The sequence below is a fragment of the Rhinatrema bivittatum genome, chromosome 10, assembly GCF_901001135.1.
Source record: "Rhinatrema bivittatum chromosome 10, aRhiBiv1.1, whole genome shotgun sequence".
In the NCBI taxonomy this organism is placed as follows: Eukaryota; Metazoa; Chordata; class Amphibia; order Gymnophiona; family Rhinatrematidae; genus Rhinatrema; species Rhinatrema bivittatum.
In genome coordinates, this window is record NC_042624.1 from 20,881,838 (window position 1) to 20,908,902 (window position 27,065).

Below are 27,065 nucleotides of genomic sequence, written 5' to 3' on the forward strand. Positions count from 1 at the left end.
TTTTTTAAGAGTTTATTGATAGTGATCCAATATATTATCCATTTCCTGATAAAAATTTATTAGGAAAAAAAGGGATCATATTAAGGATAAAGTTAATCTGTGGGTTTATAAGCATTTGATCACATCAAGTCGGTCCCACCAAAAAAGATATAAAGGTGACCAGATATATCAGAGAAAAGAGAAAAGTCTGAACTGGTATAGTGAAATCAAAAAGATGAAAAGATCAATGTGTGGAGAGAGATGAAGAAATGGCAGAAATATTAAACAAAATCTTCAGTTTGGTGTTCAGTAAAGAAGACCTTGGAGTTGGGCCGTCACTGCTTGACAACACTGTGGATGGGGGTGGAATACACAAAACTCCGTTTACAGAAGGGAATGTATGGGAAAAGCTAGGAAAACAAACTGGACAAGACCATGGGGCTGGATGAGGTACATCTCACGATACTGAGGGAGCTAAGAGATGTGCTGCGGGTCCGCTGAAAGACCTGTTCAATAGATCCCTGGAAATAGGAGTGGTGCTGTGAGATTGGAGAAAAGCGGTGGTGGTTCTGCTTCACAAGAGTGGGAGCAGAGAAGAGGTTGGAAACTACAGGCCGGTTAGCCTTATCTCGTTGGTGGGAAAATTAATGGGACTCTGCAGAAGAAAAGAATAGTGAACTATCTACAATCCAGTGGGTTGCTCAACTCGAGGGAGCATGGATCCACCAGGGGAAGGTCCTGTCAGACAAATCTGATTGATTTTTTTGATTGGGTGACTAGAGAATTGGATCAGGGAAGAGCGCTTGATGTGATTTACTTGGATTTTAGTAACGCTGTTGATACCATCATGCATAGGAACCTCATGAACAAAATGAGAAGCTTGGGAGTGGGTGCCAAGGTAGTGGCATGGATTACAAACTGGTTGACTGACAGGAGACAGTGTGTAATGGTAAATGAAACCTATTCTGAAGAAAGAATGGAGTGCCACAGGGATCGGTTTTGGGACTGGTTCTTTTTTTTTATTTTCAAAAATTTTAACATATATAACAAGCATTTATTATCTTGCTAGGGAAATACAGTATGGGGTAGATTTTATAATTTTGTGCGAGCGTGTACTTTTGTTCGCGCACCAGGCGCAAACAAGAGTATGCGGGATTTCAATAGATACGCGCGTAGCCGTGCAAATCCATTAAAATCCGGGATCGGCGCGTGCAAGGCTTCCGATTTTGGGCAGCCTGTGCGCGCCGAGCCGCGCAGCCTGCCTCCGTTCCCTCGCCCTCCCCTCACCTTCCCCTCCCTATCCCACCCCCCCGGCCCTATCTAACCCCCCCCCTACCTTTATCGCCGGATTTACGCCTGCCGGAGGCAGATGTAAATCTGTGCGCACCAGCGGGCTGCTGGCGCGCCATCACCCGACCCGGGAGCTGTTCCAGAGGGCGTGGCCACACCCCCGGAACGCCCCCGGGCCGAAACCACGACCGCGGTGCCGCCCCCGAAACGTCACGTCATCCACGCCATGCCCCCGAAATGCCGCATCACGACTGCCACGCCCTCGACACGCCTCTCCATGCAAGCCCCGGGACTTACGCGCGTCCCGGGGCTCGGCGCGCGCAGGGGGGTTTGGGGTAGGTTTTCGGGGGGTACGCACATACCCCTTTGAAAATCTACCCCTATAATCTTTAGGCAATATAAACAATGTAAATCTCTCATTAATTGCTTGTACCTAAATAAAGGAAATGTTGAGGAGGACAGAAATAACACAGCGAATCAGTCAAAAGAGAAAATTAAACTTAATTGGAAAAAAGTTGTTGGGATTAGAACATGAAACATATCTCTAATGTGATCCACAAATGTGTCACTTCTGGGTTTGAGACACCAAAAAAGTTCTTAAGTGTTCCATCTCAAAGAAAACATAGTATTATTATAATATATGGAGCATTTACAAGGATAATGTAGTATAAATTTTGCTCCTAACTTCAGTACTTCTGGTCTCAACATAAGCGCAGGTCTAGTCAGATCTGGATAAGTCAAGATCTTATGGCCATAAAACAAAGATTGTCTATTTCGGAAAAATAATTTCAAGATATTATTACATTCTGATACAAATGCAAATGATACCAAAATTGGTCTCCTCTGGGTAACTTCTGTATCAATTGAAAGTTCCAACAATTCTGAAATATCCAACGACGCAAGTTGATTTCTCTCTATTTGATCTCCTGAGGCAACTTGTGGCAAATAGTAAGTTTTAGTTATAACAGGAAATGCTGATTCCAAAATTTTTAACATCTTTTGCATGTATGTTTTAAAAAGTTCCATAGGTGATAACATGTTAATCAATGGAAAATTCAAATTATAAACTCTTAGAGCGTTTTCAAAGTTTCTAATCTTCTTTTAACCATTAATTCTGATTTTACTAAGTTCTGTGAGATCTTTTCTGTTGTGGTAATTCTTTTATCCATTTCTTCCATTTTTTGATTGTATAGTATTTATTAAGACTTGATTGTATGGTATTTATTAAGACTTGATTGTATGGTATTTATTAAGACTTGGTTTTTAGTATCCATTGTTATTTGCGACAACGATATCAAGGAAGATTCAATCAATTTTAATGCTCCACATATATCTTCCATAGTAGTCGAAGAAGGATTAAATCTTAAAGTCTCTAATGCAAGATCTTTTGGAGTCTCCTTTCCCCAGCTCACATTTTGTACCCGTTCCCCTACCTTGTTCAGATGTTCCGGGGGTAGCTGTTTCCCTTACAAAAGGGTTTTGCTCTTCCTTTCTTTCTGCTCCATGCCTCTTGTTGTCCAAATACTGGAGCCCCGTCTTCTCTTCCGGGGTCTCCCAGATTTGCAGCACCTCCACATTCTCCTGTAAATTAACAGGAGAAGCTGCTGCTGACTCCACGAGCTGCTGCATTGTCTGTCCTGGGGGAATGGTTCTGGTTGGCACGCCGGGGCTTAAGGTTGTGTCAAGGGTCAGAGGGGAGAGATTCTGCTCATCTCTCCCTTCAGCGACCAAGCCTCCCGGCGACTGTATCATGTCGCTTGTAAAAAAAAGCCCTCAATGCATGGCTGAAGATAGTTTGAGGGTGAGCTTGTCGTTACCCCTCTTAATTTCGCCTTGCGTTTTGTATGTGGCATAATATAAATCGCTGAAATTGTAGTGGCAAAGAAATATCACCGTGAGAGGTTCTCTCAGCGTCTTTACCCGGCGGCCATCTTAGGTCCTCCCCCCCTTGGGCCCGGTTCTGTTCAATATTTTTGTGAGCGACATTGTAGAAGGAATAGAAGGAAAATGTTTGTCTATTTGCAGATGATACTAAGATTTGCAACAGAGTGGACACGCCTGAAGGAGTTGAAAAAATAAAAATTGATTTAAGAAATCTTGAAGACTGGTCAAAGATTTTGCAGCTGGGATTAAATGCCAAGAAGTGCAGAGTATCTGGGGTGCGGTAATCCATAAGAGCTGTATCTGATGGGCGGTAAATGACTAATGTGCACGGACTGGGAGAGAAACGTTGGTGTGTTAGTGTCTGGTGATCTGAAGGTGGTGAAGCAATATGAAAAGGCGATAGCTAAAGCTAGAAGAATGCTGGGCTGCAGAGAGAAAGGAATAACCAGTAAGAAAAAGGAGGTACAGATCCTTGGTGAGGTGAGGTCTCATCTGGAATATTGCGTTCAGTACTGGTGCTTTTATCTCAGAAATGATAAAGACAGGTTAGAGGCAGTCCAAAGAAGAGCATCCAAAATGGGGTGGGGTCTGTTTCGAAAGACTTATGAGTAGAGACTGAAGGATCTGAATATGTATATCCTGGAAGAGAGGAGGTGCAGGGATGATATGATACAGGTCTTCAGATATCCGAAAGGTTTTAATGATGCACAATCATCAAACCTTTTCCACTGGAAAGAAATCAGTAGAACTAAAGATCACGAAATGAAACTCCAGGGAGGACAACTCTGAACAGTCAGGAAATATTTCTTCATGGCGAGGGTGGTGAATGCCTTTCTAGAGGAGGTGGTGAAGAAATAAAACAAAGAATTCAAAGGGGCATGGGATATAAACACTGTGAATCCCTAAAGGCTAGAGGATGGCAAAAGAAAAGAATGCATGGGGATAACCTACTGGTGCAGCGGTTACTACCCTTAAACAATAAGCCTTGATACTCTTGATGCAACTCTAGCTTTACTTTCTGCTTTCATGGCAAAGGTATAGGGAAACTGGATTCAAATAGTAACCAACAAGGGCCCTGCTTTTACGGTCTGGGAAACCGATAAGCATGGGGGTAACTTGCAGGGCACGGCAGAAACTAGTATAAGCTTGCTGAGCAGACTGGATGGATCATTTAATCATTTTCTGCCATCATTTCTATGTTTCTATGACAATAATAGAGGTTCCAATGATTTATTAAAAAGAAATGGTGACCGAGGACAACATTGCCTCATTTCTCTATGGAAAATAATCTGACTAGACAGCATATCATTAATAAACAGGTAAGAACAGGGTTGTCTATATAACAAACAAATAGTAATAATAAGAAAGTCTCCAAAATCAAAGTAACAAAGAGACAGTCCCACCCCACATGGTCAAAAGCTTTTCAGCATGTAAAGAAATAACAACCACCCATTCTGACATTTCTGCTGCAATGGAAATGACATTATGAAACATACAAGCATTATCAGTAACATATTTCCTTTAATAAATCCAGACTGGTCATAGTGAATCAGAGACCCAACAATGTGCTCCACCCTACTAATCAATAACTTAGCAAAGAATTTATAATAATCATTTAATAGCAAGATGGGCCTCTATTTGGTTTAGGGAAAACAACAATCTTAACATCATTAAAATGAGAAGAAAAACCAGTATTCTGCATTTCCTGAAAAAGAAGCAGTAGTTTAGGAAGTAGCTTAATTGGGCACAGTGAACAGGTTCCTCACTGTGGATCAGGGCATCTGTCTGGACAGTAGTAGAAATGAAAGCAGCGGTGATGTTTCCCAGCTATCCTTTAGCTGTTGGGAGCTTCCAGTACCTGTTGAAAAAAATAAGAAAGACCTACCAACTGTCCTGCAAGTAAAATTAGTTAGCTAGTAGAATCTAATTTCCACCTCCCTACTTGTGGTCCTGTTTGCTTAATTCCTGGCTGCTTGAAAGTATAATGTGCCTTACCTTGTTCTTTCAGACTACAAAATGTATTTATAAATCTATGAGGTATCTAGTACGTCTTGCTCCCTTTGAAGCTTAGGGTATATAAAACTAAACCAGCGCAACTATCCAAAAATCAAATATGATGCTACCAATTAAGCTCACAAGAAATTTACATAATTAACTAAATGACTTGCTATCCCTCTTCTTCCTAGAATAAAGCAGTACTTTCTTCAAATGAAGAATAGTAATTTATTCTACTCTGTAATTGACTACTATTTCTTTTAATTTTGGTTATTATAAAATGTGTTTTTGTATCTAATAAGCATGTATTCTATAAACAAATCTGTTGCCTTCGCTACTAAAGATCAGACCAACTAACAATAATTGCTGAAGGATTTATTATGGTATTACTAATTAAGTTCCCTCTGAACCTTAGGTAAGTGTTCTGTTTTCAAATATGATGATATTTATCTAAATTAATTCCTGTGTTTCTCTGCCAATCAATGTTAAATTATTCTTTGTAGACTAATCCCCTAAACAGTGGGTTAAGTCTAGAAAGTTAGAATGGGAGGTAGGGGTGGGTGGGAGTTGGGGTTGAGGGGATGGAGCCCTTTCTCTTCTACACTTCATCTCTAAATCTAAGTAGTAATACCCAGCAAACAAAAAAAATCAATGTACATCTCTCTTTTACAAAAATAAAGAGAGTAAAAGCAAGTGAAAAAAAATCCCCTTCAAAATAAGGCTTCAGCAGTTGTAATCAAGCCAAGAAAATTACCTCCATTTCTAATTGAGCTCCTCTAAGAATGTTCATCTTGAAAACCCTCTGGACTTTGCAATATTTGTTCCAGGGGAAGGAGTGAGGGGGGTAATTAGAAATTAAGGGGTGGATTTTAAATGCCCTGCGCGCGTAAATCCGGCCGGATTTACGCACGCAGGGCCCTCATGCGCCGGAGCGCCTATTTTGCATAGGCCGCTGGCGCGCACAGAGCCCCGGGACGCGCGTAAGTCCCAGGGTTTTTTAAAAGGGGCGGGAGGGAGCGTGTCGGGGGGCTGGCAGAATGACACTGCGTTTTGGGGGCGTGACGCGGCGTTTTGGGGGCGGCGATGCGGGCGTGTTTCGGCCCGGGGGCATTCCGGGGGCGTGGCCGCGGCCTCCGGACCAGCCCCCGGGACCGGAACACAGAGCGGGGCAGCCGGCCAGCGCGCGCAGATTTACGTCTGCTTTTCGCAGGCGTAAATCGTGGAATAAAGGTAATGGGGGGGGGGTTTAGATAGGGCGGGGGGGTGGGTTAGGTAGGGGAAGGGAGGGGAACCTGGGGGGAGGGCGAAGGAAAGTTCCCTCCGAGGCCGCTCCGAAATCGGAGCGGCCTCGGAGGGAACAGGCAGCGCGCGCTGGGCTCGGCGCGCACAGGTTGCACAAATGTGCACCCCCTTGCGCGCGCCGACCCCAGATTTTATAAGATACGCGCGTATCTTATAAAATCCAGCGTACTTTTGTTTGCGCCTGGTGCACGAAAAGTATGCGATCGCGCAATTTTTTAAAATCTACCCTTAAGGATACAATTAAGCAGATGGGATCCAATATCTCAAGATGAAAGCCTTGCTCATGTAATCGTGAAAGGGAAATCACTCTGAGGTGAGTACGTGGAGCACATTTCCTTGCTCATCTGCCATCCTCCCAGAGACATGAGGAATAGCTGCGTCAGCAGCACAAAGGCCTGGTGTATCAACAGCTCTGATCCATACTCCAAGGCTCAAGGTGTTGAGGGAGGAAGCATAGTCTATGATGAGGCCTGATGCATCAGCTACTGTGGGGTTCGATGCTCCTGTGAATTATGCATTGGTGATGCTGGTATGTCATGCACAACTGCGCCACTGGTGCCAAGGCTTGGTGCTTCTTCAGTGCAAATGGTGTCATTGGCTCTGAGAAATAGCACTTTTTCTTTTTACTCAGCCCAGAACCTCGCAGTTCACGCAAAGGGTTTGCAGACAACTGTGAACGGCATTTGTGCTTACTCAACCCTGACAATGAAGAGGGACTCCAGATCTGAAGACAGAGCGCTAGGCAAGGAGCTCTTGCTCAACTCTGTGCCGAAGGAGCTATAAGAGGCACTGCTGCAGCCTCTTCAGGAAGAGGAACAGCCGCAGCCCTTCAGAGACTTAACAAAATTCCTCCATTTTCCAGACTCTAAAATTCAGAGTGCAGAGATATCCAGCCACTGTTGGATTGGTTGTGGTCAGATCCTAGGCACTGGTAACAAATATCATAGCTGTCAGTGATGGACATCTTACCACCACACAAAATCCTTGAAGCCACTGATGGTGGGTTTCTTAGCACTGGACATTTTCTGTGAAGAATGCATTTTATATATAATTTTTTAAATAGCACTGAAAACTGCTGGTTGTGGGGCTGCCAAGGTTGTAAGGCAACACAGTTTAGAAAAGTTAGAAAACTGAAGATACCAAGAGATAGCAATAAAAGAAAAACAGAGATAGGATACATGTTCGTGCTAATGCTCAGATGAAAAAAGACTGAAGGGTTCACAAGGCAATGCCCATGCGGGAACTCCCACACATGCTTAATCGAGCAAAAGCTCAAAAGCTGAGCAAGAAAGGTCCATTCAGCCCTGTTTGTCGATGGAGAACCACTGCTAAACTAGAAGATGTATAGGAGAAGACTGAAGGCTAAATAGCAACAAATCACCAGAACCTGATGGCATTCACCATTAACAATTATTAGCTAGGGTGATGCAGAGTTCACTACCCATTACTTCGGGGAATGAGCAATAGGAAATAGCTCTCTTCATCAGGATTTGCCAGGTACGTCCAAATGTCACTGGCCACTGTCGGAGAAAGAATATTAGGCTCGATGAACCACTGGGGAGGCCCTAGATGGCACATTTTGTGTTAAGAACCTGAAATATCCAGCAACCTGAAGCATGTGTCTCACTGTGAGGTCCCAAGCATCACTCTGTGCAACATCTGCATGCACTCCCTGCAATGTCAACACCCATAGCTGTCACTTCAGTTCTTTGCAGCACCCATAGCTGCTCTCAGCATAAATTATCACATCTCCCTGCAGTACTCACCTCCACTTTGTACTGCTTGCGAGCTTTTGCCACATTTAGGCCAAGGTGCATTACCATTAAAAAACTGGCAGCCCCTGTCAATGCCACATAACCGTATTCCTTGGACAGAACCACCATCATCAGACTGCCAAGAAAGAAGAAATTTTATGTTAGATTATTGAATCAGAGTATGATCAGAAGGAAAAAGCATAAAACATTGAGGACTATTTTCAAAGCAGTTAGTTATTTATGTGCATATACTGGTGTCTGAATATTTTCCAGCAATGAGGATAAAAGTATGTTCACTATTTCATAACGTGCACTTTTCATATGCATTTATAGGCAGCATTTCTGCGGCATATTCAGTTCGGGGTTGAAAAATATATGCATAGACTAAAATTTCAAAGTCTACTCATACTGTCCATGAAAAAGTACCTGCCTGTACTTTTGCTTTGAAAATTGGCACAATGTCCCCAGGTAAAAAGTACTCGTGGACTTTGCCTCTTGGCTAAAATATTTTCCATTAGGAGAAATTACTACTTACCTGATAATTTTGTTTTCCTTAGTGTAGACAGATGGACTCAGGACCAGTGGGTTATGCTCCCCTACCAGCAGATGGAGATGGAGCAAGCTAAAGTCAAGTATATAAAGCCCTACAGTGACCTTAGCCTGCCAGTATGCTCTTCAAAAGCAAATGTGGACAGACTAGCAAAAAACCTGATTAAACACAGTCAACCATTACTGTACTCAACCAACAATAAACACTGAATTCAAGCAATGAAAGTATGTACCCCATTCTAGGGACTGGAAGAACACTTACCAGTCAGTAATCCCCTGGAACACATAGCACTACAGGAGGACCATTGACACAATCATTCAGTAGCCAAGGGTGGGAAGCTGAGTCCATTTGTCTACACTTATAAGCTTACCCAAACACTTAAAACTGCTATGATGTGAGGACAGACTTAGGTTTATTTTCCCAACGGCAATAAATCCCGTACTCTTTCACTGGCTACATGTTTTTCTTTCTCCGGCTATTATGTTCCATAATCATTATACAGCTTTATTTATTCAGGCATTTGTTACATGTTACTTATTCATTCACTTGATATATGCACTGTATACATTCTCTCTTGTTATATGTTACTTATTTATCTTATTTAACGTATTTAACATATTTGACATATTCTACTGTTCTAGGTACAGCCTCAGGCAGTTTTACGCACAGCCTTGGGCAAAGTTACAGTTTCATGTAAACCGGAGTGATTTGTATTTCATACAGGAACCTCGGTATATAAAAATTAAAAAATAAATAAATAAATAAATACATAAATACATACACTGGGGCAATAACATTTGTCTACAATGGGGCAATAACACTAACATCATGTTGATGTTAATGTTATTTCCCCATTGTTTCTTGTAAACCGATATGATATGATTGGTATCATGAATGTCGGTATAAATAAAGCACTATATAAATAAATAAATAAATAAATAAATAAATAAATAACTACACTAAGGAAAACAAAATTATCAGGTAAGTAGCAATTTCTCCTTTGCTGGCGTGTAGACAGATGGACTCAGGACCAGTGGGATGTACCAAAGCTACTCCCGAATCAGGTGGAAGGCTGAATGCAAAGGGTGCGCCCTCCCAGGCCTGCATAACCAGACGATAAAACCTGGAAAAACTGTGTAAGGAGGACCATGTCGCAGCTTGGCAAATGTCGACGGGCTACAGCAATCTAACCTCCACCCATGATACTGCCTGAGCCCTAGTGGAATGAGCCCTAACCTGAGTAGGCAATGGCTTATCAGCATCCACATGTGCAGCCGTGAATACCTCCTTAATCCAGTGAGCTATTGTAGCCCGCAAAGCTGATTCGTCCTGCTTCCTTCTACTATGAAGGACAAACAGGCGATCCGTCTTTCAGAAAAGCTTAGAAATCTCCAGATAACGCAAGGTAAGAAGACAAGAAGGAGGAAACAGTACGTAGCTATACTGCCTCCAGAATCACCCGAAGGAACGACTTCCGGCAAAACAAGGCCTGCAGATCGGAAACCCGACATGCAGAACATATTGCCAACAGGAACACTGTTTTCAAGGGCAATAACCACAAGGAAAGGCCATGCAGCGGTCGAAACGTAGGGCCCCCCAGGAAATCCAACACCATGTTAAGACTCCATAATAGAACTTTTAACCACAAGGGAGGCCGAAGATGCTTTACTCCCTTCAAGAAACGGGCCATATCAGGATGGGACGATAACGACCCACCATTCACCTGGCCCCTGAAACAGGAAAGAGCCCCAATCTGTACTTTCAAGGAATTAAGGGCCAAGCCTTTATTTAACCCATCATGCAAAAATTCCAAAATGAGCAGGATCTTAACTGAATGAGGAAGAACCCCTCGATCCTCACACCAGGCCTCAAACACTCTCCAAACCCACACATAGGCTAAGGAAGTGAAGAACTTACAAGCGCAGATCAAGGTGGCGATCACCGCAGAAGAATATCCACGCTTCAACAAGCAGGCCTCTCAAGAGCCAAACTGTAAGACAAAAAACAAGTCCGATCTTCAGATTCTTGTGCAATGGAAGACGAAGGGGGGGAGGGGTCTCCGCAGATCTGCATACCATGGACATCTGGGCCAATTCAGTGCCACCAGGAGTACCTTCCTCCTGTGGCCTTTGATCCTGTGAACTATTCTACCCAACAGGGGCCATTGGGGAAAGGCATAAGACAGCTTTCTGCGGCAGATGCTCTCCTGCAGCCAGACCTGCAGGAGAGCATCGATACCCAGGGACCATGGATCTCTCCTGCGAATGAAGAATTGAAGAACCTTTGCATTGCGAGAAGTCGCCAGCAAGTCTAAGAACAGAAGGCCCCAGTGATCCACTATCAGCTGAAATGCCTCATCTGACAACATCCATTCTCCTGGGTCCAGACTCTCCTGGCTGAGAAAGTCTGCTCTTATTTGTCTTTTCATGCAATATGAGAGGCTGAAATCAGCTGGAAATGTCCTTCCGTCCATTCCATAAGTTGGTCTATTTCCTGTAACACTTGCTGGCTCTTGGTTCCTCCCTGCCGATTGATGTAAACCACTGTCATTGTGTTGTCCAACATCACTCAGACCGCTTGACCCGGCAATCTATTGCTGAACTGCAAACATGCCAACCGGACCGCCCAGGCTTCCAAGCGACTGATGCTCCAGAGGGACTCTGTTCCAGCGTCCTTCCACTGTGAGCTCCTGACAGTGAGCTCCCCAACCCTGGAGACTCACACCTGTCATGAGTATCAACCAGTCCGGTGAGGTCAAGGGAACACCCTTTCTCAGATGATCTTCCTGCAACCACCACTGGAGGTGAGAGAAGATTTAGAACATAAGAACATGCCATACTGGGTCAGACTAAGGGTCCATCAAGCCCAGCATCTTGTTTCCAACAGTGGCCAATCCAGGCCATAAGAACCTTGCAAGTTCCCAGAAACTAAGTCTATTTCACGCTACTGTTGCTAATAATAGCAGTGGCTATTTTCTAAGTCAACTTAATAGCAGGTAATGGACTTCTCCTCCAAGAACTTATCCAATCCTTTTTTAAACACAGCTACACTAACTGCACTAACCACATCCTCTGGCAACAAATTCCAGAGCTTAATTGTGCGTTGAGTTAAAAAAAAACTATCTCCAATTAGTTTTAAATGTGCCATATGCTAACTTCATAGAGTGCCCCCTAGTCTTTCTATTATCCGAAAGAGTAAATAACTGATTCACATTAACCCGTTCTAGACCTCTCATGATTTTAAACACCTCTATCATAATAATAAGAAAAGTAGTCCAAGTGCCTGTAACTAAAAACTCATTTGTTCTTTGACAGATCGCTGCGTTGTAAGTTTTATTGCAACAATCAATACACAGATTGATATATTGACTCTTACTGTGGTGAGAGTATGTTTACAGCATAAAGCCCCTGATGCAGCCTTGTTGGCGAAACTCAGTTTGAGTCGGGCACCTCTAATAAAATCTTCCACAGTGTAAGGTAGTCCCTTTGTTGTTTTTTTGCCTTGGCTATGTGGGACCGCCTTCCGATTTGCTTTATTGGACCTAGCAGTGAATGATGACATAGACTTAATTGGCATCTCAGAGACATGGTGGAAGGAGGATAACCAATGGGACAGTGCTATACCGGGGTACAAATTATATCGCAATGACAGAGAGGAGCACCCGGGAGGAGGTGTGGCGCTTTATGTCCGGGATGGCATAGAGTCCAACAGGATAAACATCCTGCATGAGACTCTCACGGACTCCATCCTCATAAACCTGGAGAAAAAACAATCCTACCTGCTAGTTCTCTTAGATTTGTCTGCAGCTTTCGATACGGTAAAACACACTTTACTTATAGACCAACTAGCCAACATAGGCATCAAAGGCTCAGCGCTCAGTTGGTTTCGGTCCTTCCTGAACAACAGATTCTATAAAGTCAGGATTAACAACAAGGAATCTCATCCCATCTCTACAGACCAAGGAGTCCCTCAAGGATCTTCACTTTCACCCACCCTTTTCAATATATACCTCCTCCCTCTCTGCCACCTACTCGCAAATCTGAAGCTTACCCATTACCTCTATGGGGATGACATACAAATCCTGATCCCGATCACTGAATCCCTGCAAAAAACCATTACCTATTGGAATGACTGCCTTCAGCCAATTAAAGACCTACTCTCCAGTCTCAACTTAGTTTTGAATGCCAGCAAAACAGAAATGATCATTATCTCTCATGACCCCCCCCACCACCGCATCAAGCTCCTCTCAACCAGCAAACTCAAACATCAATTTCTCCCCCGACGTCAGGGATCTAGGAACTTGGCTTGACAACAACTTAAATCTTAAAAAATTCATAAACACTACCACAAAGGACTGCTTTTACAAATTACAAGTCCTCAGAAAGCTAAAACCCCTCCTACACTTCAATGACTTCAGGCTAGTACTCCAATCCATCATACTTTCCAAGCTAGATTACTGTAACTCCCTTCTACTCGGGCTCCCCACAAATTCGATTAAACCTCTACAGATGGTACAGAACGCTGCCGCCAGAATCCTTACAAACACCAACAAAAGAGAACATATCACTCCAATCCTCCGTAACCTTCACTGGCTTCCTATAAAATATAGGATCATCTACAAAGTTCTCACTATCGTTCACAAAGCGACTAACAAACTCGCGCCCATCAGGCTAAGCACACAACTGCAACCTCATACATCCACCAGACCCATCAGAAGCGCCTACAAAGGCACACTTTATGCCCCACCTGCAAAAACACTACTAGGGAAAAGAGCACTATCTTCAGCAGGCCCCCACCAGTGGAACGCGCTCCCCCCAGATCTAAGACTTGAATCCAGTCATCAGGAGTTAAAAAAAAAAACTAAAAACCTGGCTCTTCCGCCAAGCCTACCCAGACACTTAACGCAGCCTAGATGCTCGCATTCTTGCGTAATATACAACAGAGTTTTCAATCAAATCAACACTTCCACATGTTACCCCATTAAGATAATATGCTTTTTGTATATACTGCGCTTATTACTTTGCATTTCTGTTTTAATGCATTACTTTTACCTTTATTTATTTTAGCTCATTTTCAAATCTACCATACCCATAGTTATTTATCGCTATAATATGATATTGATATCAAAAGTTTTTCCTTCTCTTGTAACTATCTCCATACTTTGTTACAGTTGTACGTTGTTATTATAGTTTTATAGTTATATGTCCACATAACTTACAGAGATAGGGCTTTCTCCACAGCAGGACCTACGCTTTGGAACTCCATACCAACGGAACTTAGACAGGAACCCTGCTTACTGACATTCAGAAAAGGACTTAAAACATGGCTTTTCAAACAAGCCTTCCCAGACTCAGATTAAAAACAATTCTATCCGATATTCAACCTCCAATCAACATCTTTTAGTATTATAACCATCCTGGTATCCTACCCCTAAGCATTATAATCATCCAGAATCTTCATTACTTATGATTTCGTCTTTATTGTCAAACTACATACTTGTACTGAACAATTCATTGTAAATCTCAAACATCCATTTTTGGAAATTCCTCCATTCTACAAGTTTATTCACTTTGTTAAAGTTTCTATCTTGTCTTCTTCTTGCTCCTAGTTGTACGTCTCCTTGTTTATTGTAACTGCATCTATATTATGTATAGTTCATATTATTTCGTTCTCTGTTCCGATTATCACCCATTGTTTATTGTAAACCGGCTTGATGTGATATTATCACGAATGCCGGTATAGAAAAAATTAAAATAAATAAATAAATAAATATGTAAAGCCAGTTGTCTTATAGTTATATGTAAAGCCCCTCCCGTTTGGGCATCTCACTGTTTTATGTAAACCGGAGTGATTTGTATCTGATACAAGAACTTCGGTATATAAAAATTAAAAATAAATAAATAAATACATACAAAATGGAATCTTTATGGGTAGAAATCGCTTGTGTGTCAGGGAAGACTATAGTGATAGGGGTATACTACCGTCCACCTGGTCAAGATGGTGAGTCAGACAGTGAAATGCTAAGAGAAATTAGGGAAGCTAAGCAAACTGGTAGTGCAGTAATAATGGGAGACTCCAATTACCCCAATATTGACTGGGTAAATGTATCATCGGGATACGCTAGAGAGATAACGTTCCTGGGTGGAATAAATGATAGCTTTATGGAGCAATTGGTTCAGGAACCGACGAGAGAGGGAGCAATTTTAGATCTAATTCTCAGAGGAGCAAAGGACTTGGTGAGAGAGGTAATGGTGGTGGGGCCGCTTAGCAATAGTGATCATAATACAATCAAATTTGATTTAATGACTGGAAGAGGAACAGTGTGCAAATCCAAGGCTCTCGTGCTAAACGTTCAAAGGGAAACTTTGATAAAATGAGAAAAATTGTTAGAAAAAAACTGAAAGGAGCAGCTACAAAAGTAAAAAATGTCCAAGAGGCGTGGTCATTGTTAAAAAATACCATTCTAGAAGCACAGTCTAGATGTATTCCACACATTAAGAAAGGTGGAAAGAAGGCAAAACGATTACCAGCATGGATAAAGGGGAGGTGAAAGAAGCTATTTTAGCCAAAAGATCTTCATTCAAAAATTGGAAGAAGGATCCAACAGAAGAAAATAGGATAAAGCATAAACATTGGCAAGTTAAATGTAAGACATTGATAAGACAGGCTAAGAGAGAATTTGAAAAGAAGTTGGCTGTAGAGTCAAAAACTCACAGTAAAAACGTTTTTAAATATATCCGAAGCAGAAAGCCTGTGAGAGAGTCAATTGGACCGTTAGATGATCGAGGGGGTTAAAGGGGCACTTAGAGAAGATAAGGCCATCGCAGAAAGATTGAATGCTTTCTTTGCTTCGGTGTTTACTGAAGAGGATGTTGGGGAGGTACCCGTAATGGAGAAGGTTTTCATGGGTAATGATTCAGATGGACTGAATCAAATCACGGTGAACCTAGAAGATGTGGTAGGCCTGATTGACAAACTGAAGCGTAGTAAATCACCTGGACCGGATGGTATACACCCCAGAGTTCTGAAGGAACTAAAAAATGAAATTTCAGACCTATTAGTAAAAATGTGTAACCTATCATTAAAATCATCCATGGTACCTGAAGACTGGAGGATAGCAAATGTAACCCCAATATTTAACAAGGGCTCCAGGGGCGATCCGGGAAACTACAGACCGGTTAGCTTGACTACAGTGCCAGGAAAAATAGTGGAAAGTGTTCTAAACATCAAAATCACAGAACATATAGAAAGACTTGGTTTAATGGAACAAAGTCAGCATGGCTTTACCCAGGGCAAGTCTTGCCTCATACATCTGCTTCACTTTTTTTAAGGAGTTAATAAATACGTGGATAAAGGTGAACCAGTAGATGTAGTATACTTGGATTTTCAGAAGGCGTTTGACAAAGTTCCTCATGAGAGGCTTCTAGGAAAAGTAAAAAGTCATGGGATAGGTGGCGATGTCCTTTCGTGGATTGCAAACTGGATAAAAGACAGGAAACAGAGAGTAGGATTAAATGGACAGTTTTCTCAGTGGAAGAGAATGGACAGTGGAGTGCCTCAGGGATCTGTATTGGGACCCTTACTTTTCAATATATTTATAAATGATCTGGAAAGAAATACGACGAGTGAGATAATCAAATTTGCAGATGAAACAAAATTGTTCAGAGTAGTTAAATCACAAGCAGATTGTGATAAATTGCAGGAAGACCTTGTGAGACTGGAAAATTGTGCATCCAAATGGCATATGAAATTTAATGTGGATAAGTGCAAGGTGATGCATATAGGAAAAAATAACCCATGCTATAATTACACAATGTTGGGTTCCACATTAGGTGCTACAACCCAAGAAAGAGATCTAGGCGTCATAGTGGATAACACATTGAAATCGTCAGTTCAGTGTGCTGTGGCAGTCAAAAAAGCAAACAGAATGTTGGGAATTATTAGAAAGGGAATGGTGAATAAAACGGAAAATGTCATAATGCCTCTGTATCGCTCCATGGTGAGACCGCACCTTGAATACAATGTACAATTTTGGTCGCCGCATCTCATTACGACTTTTCAGCTTGGAGAAGAGACAGCTGAGGGGGGATATGATAGGGATGTTTAAAATTATGAGAGGTCTAGAAAGGGTAGATGTGAATCGGTTATTTACTCTTTCGGATAGTAGAAAGACTAGGGGCACTCCATGAAGTTAGCATGGGGCACATTTAAAACTAATCGGAGAAAGTTCTTTTTCACTCAACGCACAATTAAACTCTGGAATTTGTTCCAGAGGATGTGGTTAGTGTAGTTAGTATAGCGGTGTTTAAAAAAGGATTGGATAAATTCTTGGATTAGAAGTCCATTACCTGCTATTAAGTTCACTTAGAGAATAGCCACTGCCATTAGCAATGGTAACATGGAATAGACTTAGTTTTTGGGTACTTGCCAGGTTCTTATGGCCTGGATTGGCCACTGTTGGAAACAGGATGCTGGGCTTGATGGACCCTTGGTCTGATTCAGCATGGCAATTTCTTATGTTCTTATAGTGCTATACCGGGGTACAAATTATATCGCAATGACAGAGAGGAGCACCCGGGAGGCGCAACAGGATAAACATCCTGCATGAGACTTAATACACAATTGAATCTTTATGGGTAGAAATCCCTTGTGTGTTGGGGTTAAGGGTATACTAGCATCCACCTGGTCAAGATGATGAGACAGACAGTGAAATGCTAAGAGAAATTAGGAACAAATTGGTAGTGCGGTAATAATGGGAGATTTCAATCACCCCAATATTCACTGGGTAAATGTATCATCGGGACATGCTAGAGAGATAAAGTTCCTGGATGGAATAAATGACAGCTTTATGGAGCAATGGGTTCAGGAACTGACAAGAGGGAGCAATTTTAGATCATATTCTCAGTTGAGCACAGGATTTGGTGAGAAAGGTAAGGATGGTGGGGCCGCTTCTCAATAGTGATCAAATATGATCAAATTTGAATTAATGGCTGGAAGGGGGGACAGTATTTTATTAAAAACTCTTCTATACCGTCGTTAAGTTGGATAACCATCACAACGGTTTACAGAAAGGCATGATAAAGAAAATTATAAGTGGTATAGATTACAAATTAAACATGTTCCATCATAGTATGGTAACATTTTAGTACGATAAACTATGTGTTTAAGTTAAGCCTATATGTTGGGTAGTAAACTGTTAAGCGGTTCAAATCTAACATTAATATGCATTTGTAGGTTAGAAACAACAACTGCTTGCTTGGTGCGTCCTTATCTCTCCACTGTTTTTCTCCTTCTCTTTGTCTTTATAAAAAGCTTGTTTAAAGAGCCAGGTTTTCATGTTAGTTTTGAAAATTTTCAAATTTCTCTGCAGCCTTATTTCGAGTAGCATGGTGTTCCATAGCACAGGACCAGCCAGTGACAGTGCTCTTTCCCTTACTTGAGTGAGGCATTCTGATTTAACCGAGGGGCAGTTAATAGAGCCTTATTAGCAGATCTCAGGTTTCTGTGCAGGACATGTACGCGCAGTGCTGTGTTAAGCCAGTCGGCTTTTTCGTTATGGATTAGTTTATGAATTATACACAGAGCCTTATATTTTATTCTTTGTTCAATTGGAAGCCAGTGTAGTTCAATAAGTGTTCCTGTAATGTGGTCACTTTTTTTTTTGCCGGTGAAAACTCTAGCAGCTGAATTTTGCAATATTTGCAGTGGTCTAATCGTAGATTGAGGTAGCCCTAATAGCAGGGCGCTACAATAGTCTGTGCTTGCGGAAACTGTGCGGAAATTGTTTAGCATTAGCAGTGGTTTCAGTCTTCTCAGGGTCATTAGTTTGGTGTAACCTTCTTTTAATTTCTGTGAGATGTGTTGTTTCATGTTTAGCTCAGGGTCAATTATTACCCCTAGGTTCCGTACTTTTATTGCTAACTCCACAGCTTGATTGTTTTTGAGGTAAGCAAATCCACGGCTCTCGTGCTAAACTTTCAAAAGGAAAACTGATAAAATGAGAAAAATAGTTAGAAAAAAACCAGAAAGGAGCAGCTACAAAAGGTAAAAAGTGTACAAGAGTCATTGTTAAAAAAAAAAAACCATCCTAGAAGCACAGTCCAGATGTATTCCACACATTAAGAAAGGTGAAAATAAGAGAAAAACGATCACCGGCATGGTTAAAAGGGGAGGTGAAAGAAGCTATGTTAGCCAAAAGATCTTCATTGCGAAATTGGAAGAAAGATCCAACAGAAGAAAATAGGATAATGCATAAGCGTTGGCAAATTAAACGTAAGACATTGATAAGTCAGGCTAAGAGAGAATTTGAAAAGAAGTTGGCCGTAGAGGCAACAACTCACAGTAAAAACTTTTTAAAATATTTCTGAAGCAGAAAGCCTGTGAAGGAGTCAGTTGGACCGTTAGATGATCGAGAAGTTAAAGGGGCAATTAGAAAAATAAGGCCATTGTGGAAAGATTAAATGATTTTTTTTCTTTGGTGGTTACTGAAGAGGATGTTGGGGAGATACCCGTATCAGAGAAGTTTTCATGGGTAATGATTCAGAAGGACTGAACCAAGTCACGGTGAACCTAGAAGATGTGATAGGCCTGATTGACAAACTGAAGAGTAGTAAATCACCTGGACCGGATGGTATACATACCAGGGTTCTGAAGGAACTAAAAAATGAAATTTCAGACCTATTAGTAACAATTTGTAAGCTATCATTAAAATCATCCACTATACCTGAAGACTGGCTAATGTAACCCCAATATTTAAAAAGGGCTCCAGCGGCAATCCGGGAAACTACAGACCGATTAGCCTGACTTCAGTGCCAAGAAAAATAGTGAAAAGTGTTCTAAATATCATAATCACAGAACATATAGAAAGACATGATTTAATGGAATGAAGTCAGAATGGCTTTACCAAAGGCAAGTCTTGCCTCACAAATCAGCTTCACTTTTTGAAGGAGTTAATAAACATGTGGATAAAGGTGAACCAGTAGATGTGGTATATTTGGATTTTCAGAAGGCGTTTGACAAAGTTCCTCATGAGAGACTTCTAGGAAAAGTAAAGAGTCATGGCATAGGTGGCGATGTCTTCGTGGATTACAAATTGGCTAAAAAACAGGAAACAGAGAGTAGGATTAAATGAACAATTTTCTCAGTGGAAGGGAGTGGGCAGTGGAGTGCCTCAGGGATCTGTCTTGGGACCTGTACTTTTCAATATATTTATAAATGGTCTGGAAAGAAATACGACAAGTAAGGTAATCAAATTTGCAGATGATACAAAATTGTTCAGAGCAGTTAAATCACAAGCAGATTGTGACTGGAAAATTGGACATCCAAATGGCAGATGAAATTTAATGTGGATAAGTGCAAATCCACATATAAGGAAAAATACATACAGGGAAAAATAACCCATGCTATAGTTACACAATGTTGGGTTCCATATTAGGAGCTACCACCCAAGAAAGAGATATGGGCGTCATAGTGGATAACACATTGAAATCATCGGTTCAGTGTGCTGCGGCAGTCAAGAAAGCAAACAGAATGTTGGGAATTATTAGAAAGGGAATGGTGAATAAGACGGAAAATTTGATAATGCCTCTGTATCGCTCCATGGTGAGACCGCACCTTGAATACTGTGTACAATTCTGGTTGCTGCATCTCAAAAAAGATATAGTTGCAATGGAGAAGGTACAGAGAAGGGAGACCAAAATGATAAAGTGAATGGAACAGCTCCCCTATGAGGAAAGACTAAAGAGGTTGGGACTTTTCAGCTTGGAGAAGAGACGGCCAAGGGGGTATATGATAGAGGTGTTTAAAATCATGAGAGGTCTAGAACGGGTTAATGTGAAACAGTTATTTACTCTTTCGGATAATAGAAAGACTAGGGGGCACTCCATGAAGTTAGCATGTGGCACATTTAAACCTAATCGGAGAACGTTCTCTCTCACTCAATGCACAATTAAACTCTGGAATTTGTGCAAGAGGATGTGGTTAGTGCATTTAGTGTAGCTGTGTTTAAAAAACGATTGGATAAGTTCTTGGAGGAGAAGTCCATTACCTGCTATTAATTAAGTTGACTTAGAAAATAGCCACTGCTATTACTAGCAATAGTACCATGGAATAGAATTAGTGTTTGGTACTTGCCAGGTTCTTATGGCCTGGATTGGCCACTGTTGGAAACAGGATGCTGGGCTTGATAGACCCTTGATCTGACCCAGTATGGCATGTTCTTATGTTTTTAGAGATGTACTTCCAAACTTTTGTTATACGTAAACCGATGTGATATGATTTTCATGAGCAGCGGTATATAAAAGCTTATAAATAAAATAATAAATCATGGTGCAGGAACTTGACTGAGTTCATCAGATGTCAGACGCAGAACCTGCGAAGATTTGGAAAAGGAAGTGGCTTTCTGACTATGGTGAACCAGCTTTAACTTTGGCTTTTTTTTAGCCCAAAAGGTTATGGCTCAGTTCAAGAGAATATCTACCACAGTTTTTGTTTGTTGTAAGCTTGAAATAGGTTACTTATATACATAGTAATACTGGTTTATTGGTTAAAAATGTGAGAATTAGATGTCATTTGAATGCACATCTGCAAAAAATATGGGGTGGATGTCGAAACGGGTACAAATGTGTTCTCCAATTAAGCTCCTTTTGGAGTTTTTGATAGTTGTCCTAGGCTGGGGGAGAATGGGTTGGGAGATTTCTAAGTTTGGGAATTGAATCCGGAAGGATTATAGGACATTGCAGAATGGAGAAATTACTTAACTGATAATTTCGTTTTCCTTAGTGTACACAGATGGACTCAGGACCAATGGGTATAGTGTGCACCTGATAGCAGTTGGAGACAGAGTCACATTTCAATCTGACGTCAGCACTACATATACCCCTGCAGGAAGCTCTGCTCTTCAGTATTCTCCTCAAAAAGTAATTTGGATATATGTCTGTTTGAATAACTTGATTAACTTGGTTTTGAACTGGTTGATGTGAATTTTAGCTGGAGACCGCCAGTGCACTCAACCAAGAAACGCCGACACCCGGTAACTATGGGTGTCCTAACTAGAGCTAACAAAAACAACGTACAAACTGTGTTTAGAGGGATATAAATATCACATATACACAAAAACCGATATCACCTCTGATCAATATTCTATTAATTTTCCTAACATTTTTCAAACAAGAAAAAATCTCTCAACATTGAAAAAACTATCGAATGCAATTGTTTATCCACCAACAAGGCAAAAAAAATTTTTAGGGGAAGAAGAGGAAGGTTTCATACAATTTCATATCATCGCATCCAGCAATGTATGGCATTTTTAATCATAAACTGACCTCCTCCAATCCGTGAATATTTTTTCTATTTTTAACGTGATTAGATTTAGTGAAAAATAACTTAAAACTTTTCCTTGAAGTTATTTCCACCCACAATTGGGCTTTTTTAACCCTCTCTTTTTCAAGAAGCACCAAAACAATTCTCAATAACGCTGACACACAGTTCTCTCGTATTCAATTTTACTGCAGAAAACTTCCCTGTCACTTATCTGTGCACGCTCTAGTTCTCGAATCCATGGCTTATCCGTGCTTGTCTTGCTCTCGGGGATTGTCACCCAAAGTTTCCATATTCTGAGGCAGCCGTGGGCGGCATACTGAGTCCATCTGTCTACACTAAGGAAAACAAAATTATCAGGTAAGTAATTTCTCAATTTCCTAGCGTGTAGCAGATGGACTCAGAACCAATGGGATGTACAAAAGCTACTCCTGAACCGGGTAGGAGGCTGCCCATGGCCCACTTAGTACTGCCCTTGCGAATGCTGTGGCACATCCAGGCGGTAGAACCTCGAGAAGGTGTGAATGGAGGACCATGTCGCCACCCTACAGATCTCGGCGGGTGACAGCATCTTAAGTTTCTGTCCAAGACACTGCCTGGGCTCTGGTGGAATGGGCCTTGACTTGTAGAGGTGGAAGCTTGCCTGCCTCTATATATTTATTTATTTATTTAACAATTTTTCTATACCGACATTAAAATACACATCATGTCTGTTTACATGATAACAAAAAGGTGGAAATTACAAATAACAGGGGGGGGGGGGGGGGGGGGGGGGGGAGAAGGGATACTAAGAGTAACTGGGGGTCGGGAGGAGACCCCAACAAGTAGTAGGAGAGAAACGAGAGGAACAAGGTTAACTATGGTTCAAGAGAAAAATATATTATTATTGTTAAAGGAGTAGGAGTATAAATATACAAGGGGTGAATATACAAGGGGTAAATATACAAGGCACGTACACCGGGTAGTGAGGAAGCTGGGGAGTCAAGGGAGGTTACTCCAGGAAGGCTTGATGAAAGAGCCACGTTTTTAGTAGTTTTCTAAATTTGAGAGGGCAGGGTTCCATACGAAGACTGGGTGGTAGGTCATTCCAGCGCGTGGGGCCGGCAATAGAGAAAGCACGATTTCTTGTAACTGAGAGGTGGGCTTTTTTAAGGGGGGGGGGGATGAGCAGGGTACATTTGTGGATTGTTCTGGTAGGGCGGGAGGATTGTGTGGGTTGGAGGGGTTCACTGAGCCAGGAGGAGTTGTGTTTGTAGATAGCTTTGTGTAAGATGGTGAAGGTTTTGAACAGGATGCGGAAGGAGATGGGGAGCCAGTGTAGGCTTTTAAGGACAGGGGTACTCTGATTACTTCTTTGATCCAGCGGACTATGGTTGCCCGCGAGGCCGCTTCCCCTTGTTTCTTCCCGCTGTGAAGGACGAATAGGTGGTCCGTCTTTCGTATGGATTCCGATCTTTCCAGGTATCGGACTAGGAGTCTGCAGACGTTAAGATGGCAAAGGAGGCGTGAGTATTCCGAGTCCTTTTGCTCATCTGGGGATGGCAGCAAGATGGTTTGGTTTAGGTGGAAATGAGAAACCATCTTTGGAAGGAAGGAGGGGACAGTGCGTAGCTATATGGATCCCGGTGTGAATCTGAGGAACGGTTCCCGACAGGATAGTGCCTGAAGTTCGGAGATGCGACGGGCTGAACATATTGCCTAGGAATGCAGTCTTCAAGGTCAGGAGCCGTAGGGACAGACCTCATGAAGAAGCTCCCGCTAGGAAGTCGAGTACTAGATTGAGATTCCATAGGGGTACTGGCAACTTTAGCTGTGGTCGGATTTGCTTGACCCCGCTCAGGAAGCAGGAGACATCTGGATGGGAAGATAGACTGATGCCGTCCACTTTGGTTCTGAAGCAGGCCAGCGTGGCCAGTTGAACCTTGATGGAGTTGAGAGACAACCCCTTCTTCTAGCCGTCCTGCAGAAAATCCATGATCATGGGAATTTTGACTGTTCGCGGAAGGATGTCGCGATCTTCACACCAAGATTCGAATATTCTCCATATTCGTATGTAAGTTAAAGATGTGGAAAACTTGCGTGCTCGGAGCAAGGTGTTAATCACTGCCCCTGAGTATCCACTCTTCTTCAGGTGAGTCCTCTCAATGACCAAACCGTAAGCGAAAATAGAGTTGGGTCTTCGTGCAGGATCGGTCCTTGCTGGAGCACATCCCTGTGTGGAGGTAGACACAGAGGGTTCCCCTCCAGAGGTCTTCGCATGTCTGCGTACCACGGCCTTCTTGGCCAGTCCGGGCCCACTAGAAGTGCTAGCCCCCTGTGGTGTTCTATCTTCCGGATGATCCCGCCCAGTAGTGGCCATGGAGGAAAGGCAGGTCTGGATGAGGGCGTCGATCCCCTGGGATTGTGGTTCTCGTCTGCGGCTGAAGAACTTGGGGATTTGGTCGTTGGACCTGGTTGCCAGATGATCCATGGTTGGAGTTTCCCAGCAGTCTATTATTAACTGGAAGGCTGTGGTTGACAGCCTCCACTCCCCTGGGTCTAGACTTTCCCGGCTGAGGTAATCTGCAGTGACATTGTCTTTTCCCGCGATGAGGGAGGCCGAGATCCCTTGTAGGTTTGCTTCCGCCCACGCCATTAGGGGGTCTATTTCCAGGGACACCTGTTGGCTTCTGGTTCCTCCGTGTCGACTGTTGTAGGCTACTGTTGTGGCATTGTCCGACATGACTGACAGATTCACCCCGGAGTCTGTGACTGAATCGTAGGCAGGCTAGTCTGACTGCACAGGCTTCCAGATGGTTGATGTTCCATCCCGACTCTTCCTTGTCCCATTGTCCCTGGGCCGTCAGTTCCTGACAGTGGGCTCCCCACCCTCGTAGGCTCACATCCGTGGTGAGCAAAACCCAGGTCAGTGGGGATAGCCTTACTACCTTGCTCAGGTGGTCTTCTTGTAGCCACCATAGGAGCTGGATCCGTACCTCCGCCAGTAACTGGAGGCGGACGTTGTAGTCCTGGAACATCGGGTTCCATCGTGACAGTAAGGAATGTTGTAGTGGTCGCATGTGGGCCCTTGCCCATTGTACGACTTCTAGGGTTGATGTCATGAGTCCGAGGACTTGGAGTTCGTCCCATACCATGGGGCGAACACCGTTCAACAGTTTTCTCAACTGGTCCATCAATTTCCTTCTCCTTGTAGGGGGAAGAATGACCTTGTCCTGTTGGGTGTCTAACCGGACTCCCAGGTATTCCAGAGATTGGGAGGGCTGCAGACAGCTCTTTGTTGCATTGCTGATCCATCCAAGGTTCTCCAGGAGATTCTTGACTCTGGTGGTTGTCTGATGGCTTTCCTCTGGAGATTTTGTCCTGATCAGCCAATCGTCCGGATATGGGTGAATGAGGATTCCTTCTTTCCTTAGTGTCGCCGCCACTACGACCACGATTTTGGTGAACATCCGAGGGGCTGTAGCTAGCCCGAACGGTAGCGCTCGGAACTGGTGGTGATGGTCCAGGATCGTGAAGTGTAGGAAGCGCTGATGATCGGGATGGACCGGGATGCGCAGATAGGCTTCTGACAGGTCCCGGGAGGTCAGAAATTATTCCTGCTGTACCGCCCTTATGACCGAGCGTAGGGTTTCCATGTGGAAGTGTGGTACCCTCAGGTAGCGGTTGACTGACTTGAGGTCCAGGATGGATCGGTACGTTCCCTCTTTATTGGGGACGATAAAATAGATGGAATAGTGTCCATTATTTCGTTGGTGCATGGGCACTGGTGTTATAGCCTTTAAAGCGAGCAATTTGGTTAGTGTGGTTTCCACTGCCATCCTCTTGGAGGGGAAATGGCAAGGAGATTTCACAATTTTGTCTGGAGGGATGCTGTGGGTCCTAACCATCATCCCTCTCGAATGATGGTTAGGACCCACTTGTCCGACATTATCTTTACCCATCTTTGGTAGAATTTGGCAAGCCTACCCCCTATGGCTTCTTCCTGTGGATGAGTCTGTTGATTCTCATTGTGGGGAGCGACTGGGGCTTGGACCTGAGCCAGCTCCCCTCTTGTATTTGTTCCGAAAGGACTGGCCCCTGCTTGGCGAGATGCTTGCTATGTATTCTTGTACGGTTTGAAATGCTGTGATCCTCTGCCCATGGATGTTCGGGGAGAGGGGCGTTGACTTCTCTTGATCTTGTCCTCCGGTAGCCGAGGTACTGGGGATTCACCCCATTTGTCGGCTAACTTCTCCAGTTCGCTTCCGAACAAGAGGGTTCCTTTAAACGGCATTCTCGTGACTTTCGTTTTGGAAGTCGTGTCGGCTGACCAGCTTTGGAGCCAGAGTTGCCTTCTGGCTGCCACAATGGATAAGACGCCCCTGGTTGAAGTGCGCACCAGGTCGGAAGTCACATCCGTGACGAAGGATATTGCTGGTTCTAATGTTTCGACAGGCATGGTGGTGTTCCTGGCCATTGACAAGCATGCGTATGTCACCACGGCACAGCAGGCAGCGATCTGTAGTGTCATAGCTGCTGCATCAAATGACTGTTTAAGGATGGATTCCTGACGTCTGTCTTGAGTATCCTTGAGTACCGCTCCTCCGTGTGACAGCGCAGACCAAGGCGTCCACTTTGGGAAACACCAGGAGTTTTTTGGCTGAAGGTTCCAGTGGATATAGGGCTTCTAGAGCCCGTCCTCCCTCGAAACTGGCCTCCGACGCGTTCCATTCCAGGTCGATCAGTTGCTATACGGCTTGCAGCAATGGAAAATGTCGTGAGGCCTGACGGAGCCTGACCAGAAGAGGGTTTGTCTTTGGCTCCGCTGTGGCGCTTGTGCCTGGGATGGCCAGCTCCTTCAGGCTCAGGGACACGAGGTCTGGTAGTTCATCACTGGAGAAGAAACGCATCATGGTTCGGTATGGTTCCATTCCTGGAAGGATTTCCCCTTCCTCCAGGGAGTCTTGGTCTTCCTCCGAGGTATCAGTGTCCCCTAAGGTTAGGCTTTTGTCCGG

General features: G+C 43.1%; 1 protein-coding gene across 3 annotated transcripts in view; it reads right to left on the bottom strand.

The window, feature by feature from the left end:
- MGST3 (microsomal glutathione S-transferase 3) overlaps positions 1-27,065 on the bottom strand; it is a 187,236-nt gene that overhangs the window by 138,517 nt on the left and 21,654 nt on the right. For 2 of the 3 annotated variants that reach the window (XM_029618214.1, XM_029618212.1), the window contains one exon: positions 8,217-8,340. In XM_029618214.1, coding sequence (XP_029474074.1) covers positions 8,217-8,336 — 120 coding nt within the window. In that variant the 5' untranslated portion in view covers positions 8,337-8,340. Of the gene's footprint in view, positions 1-8,216; positions 8,341-10,671; positions 10,745-27,065 lie in introns of those variants that run through there. The other variant, XM_029618215.1, reaches the window with a different exon arrangement.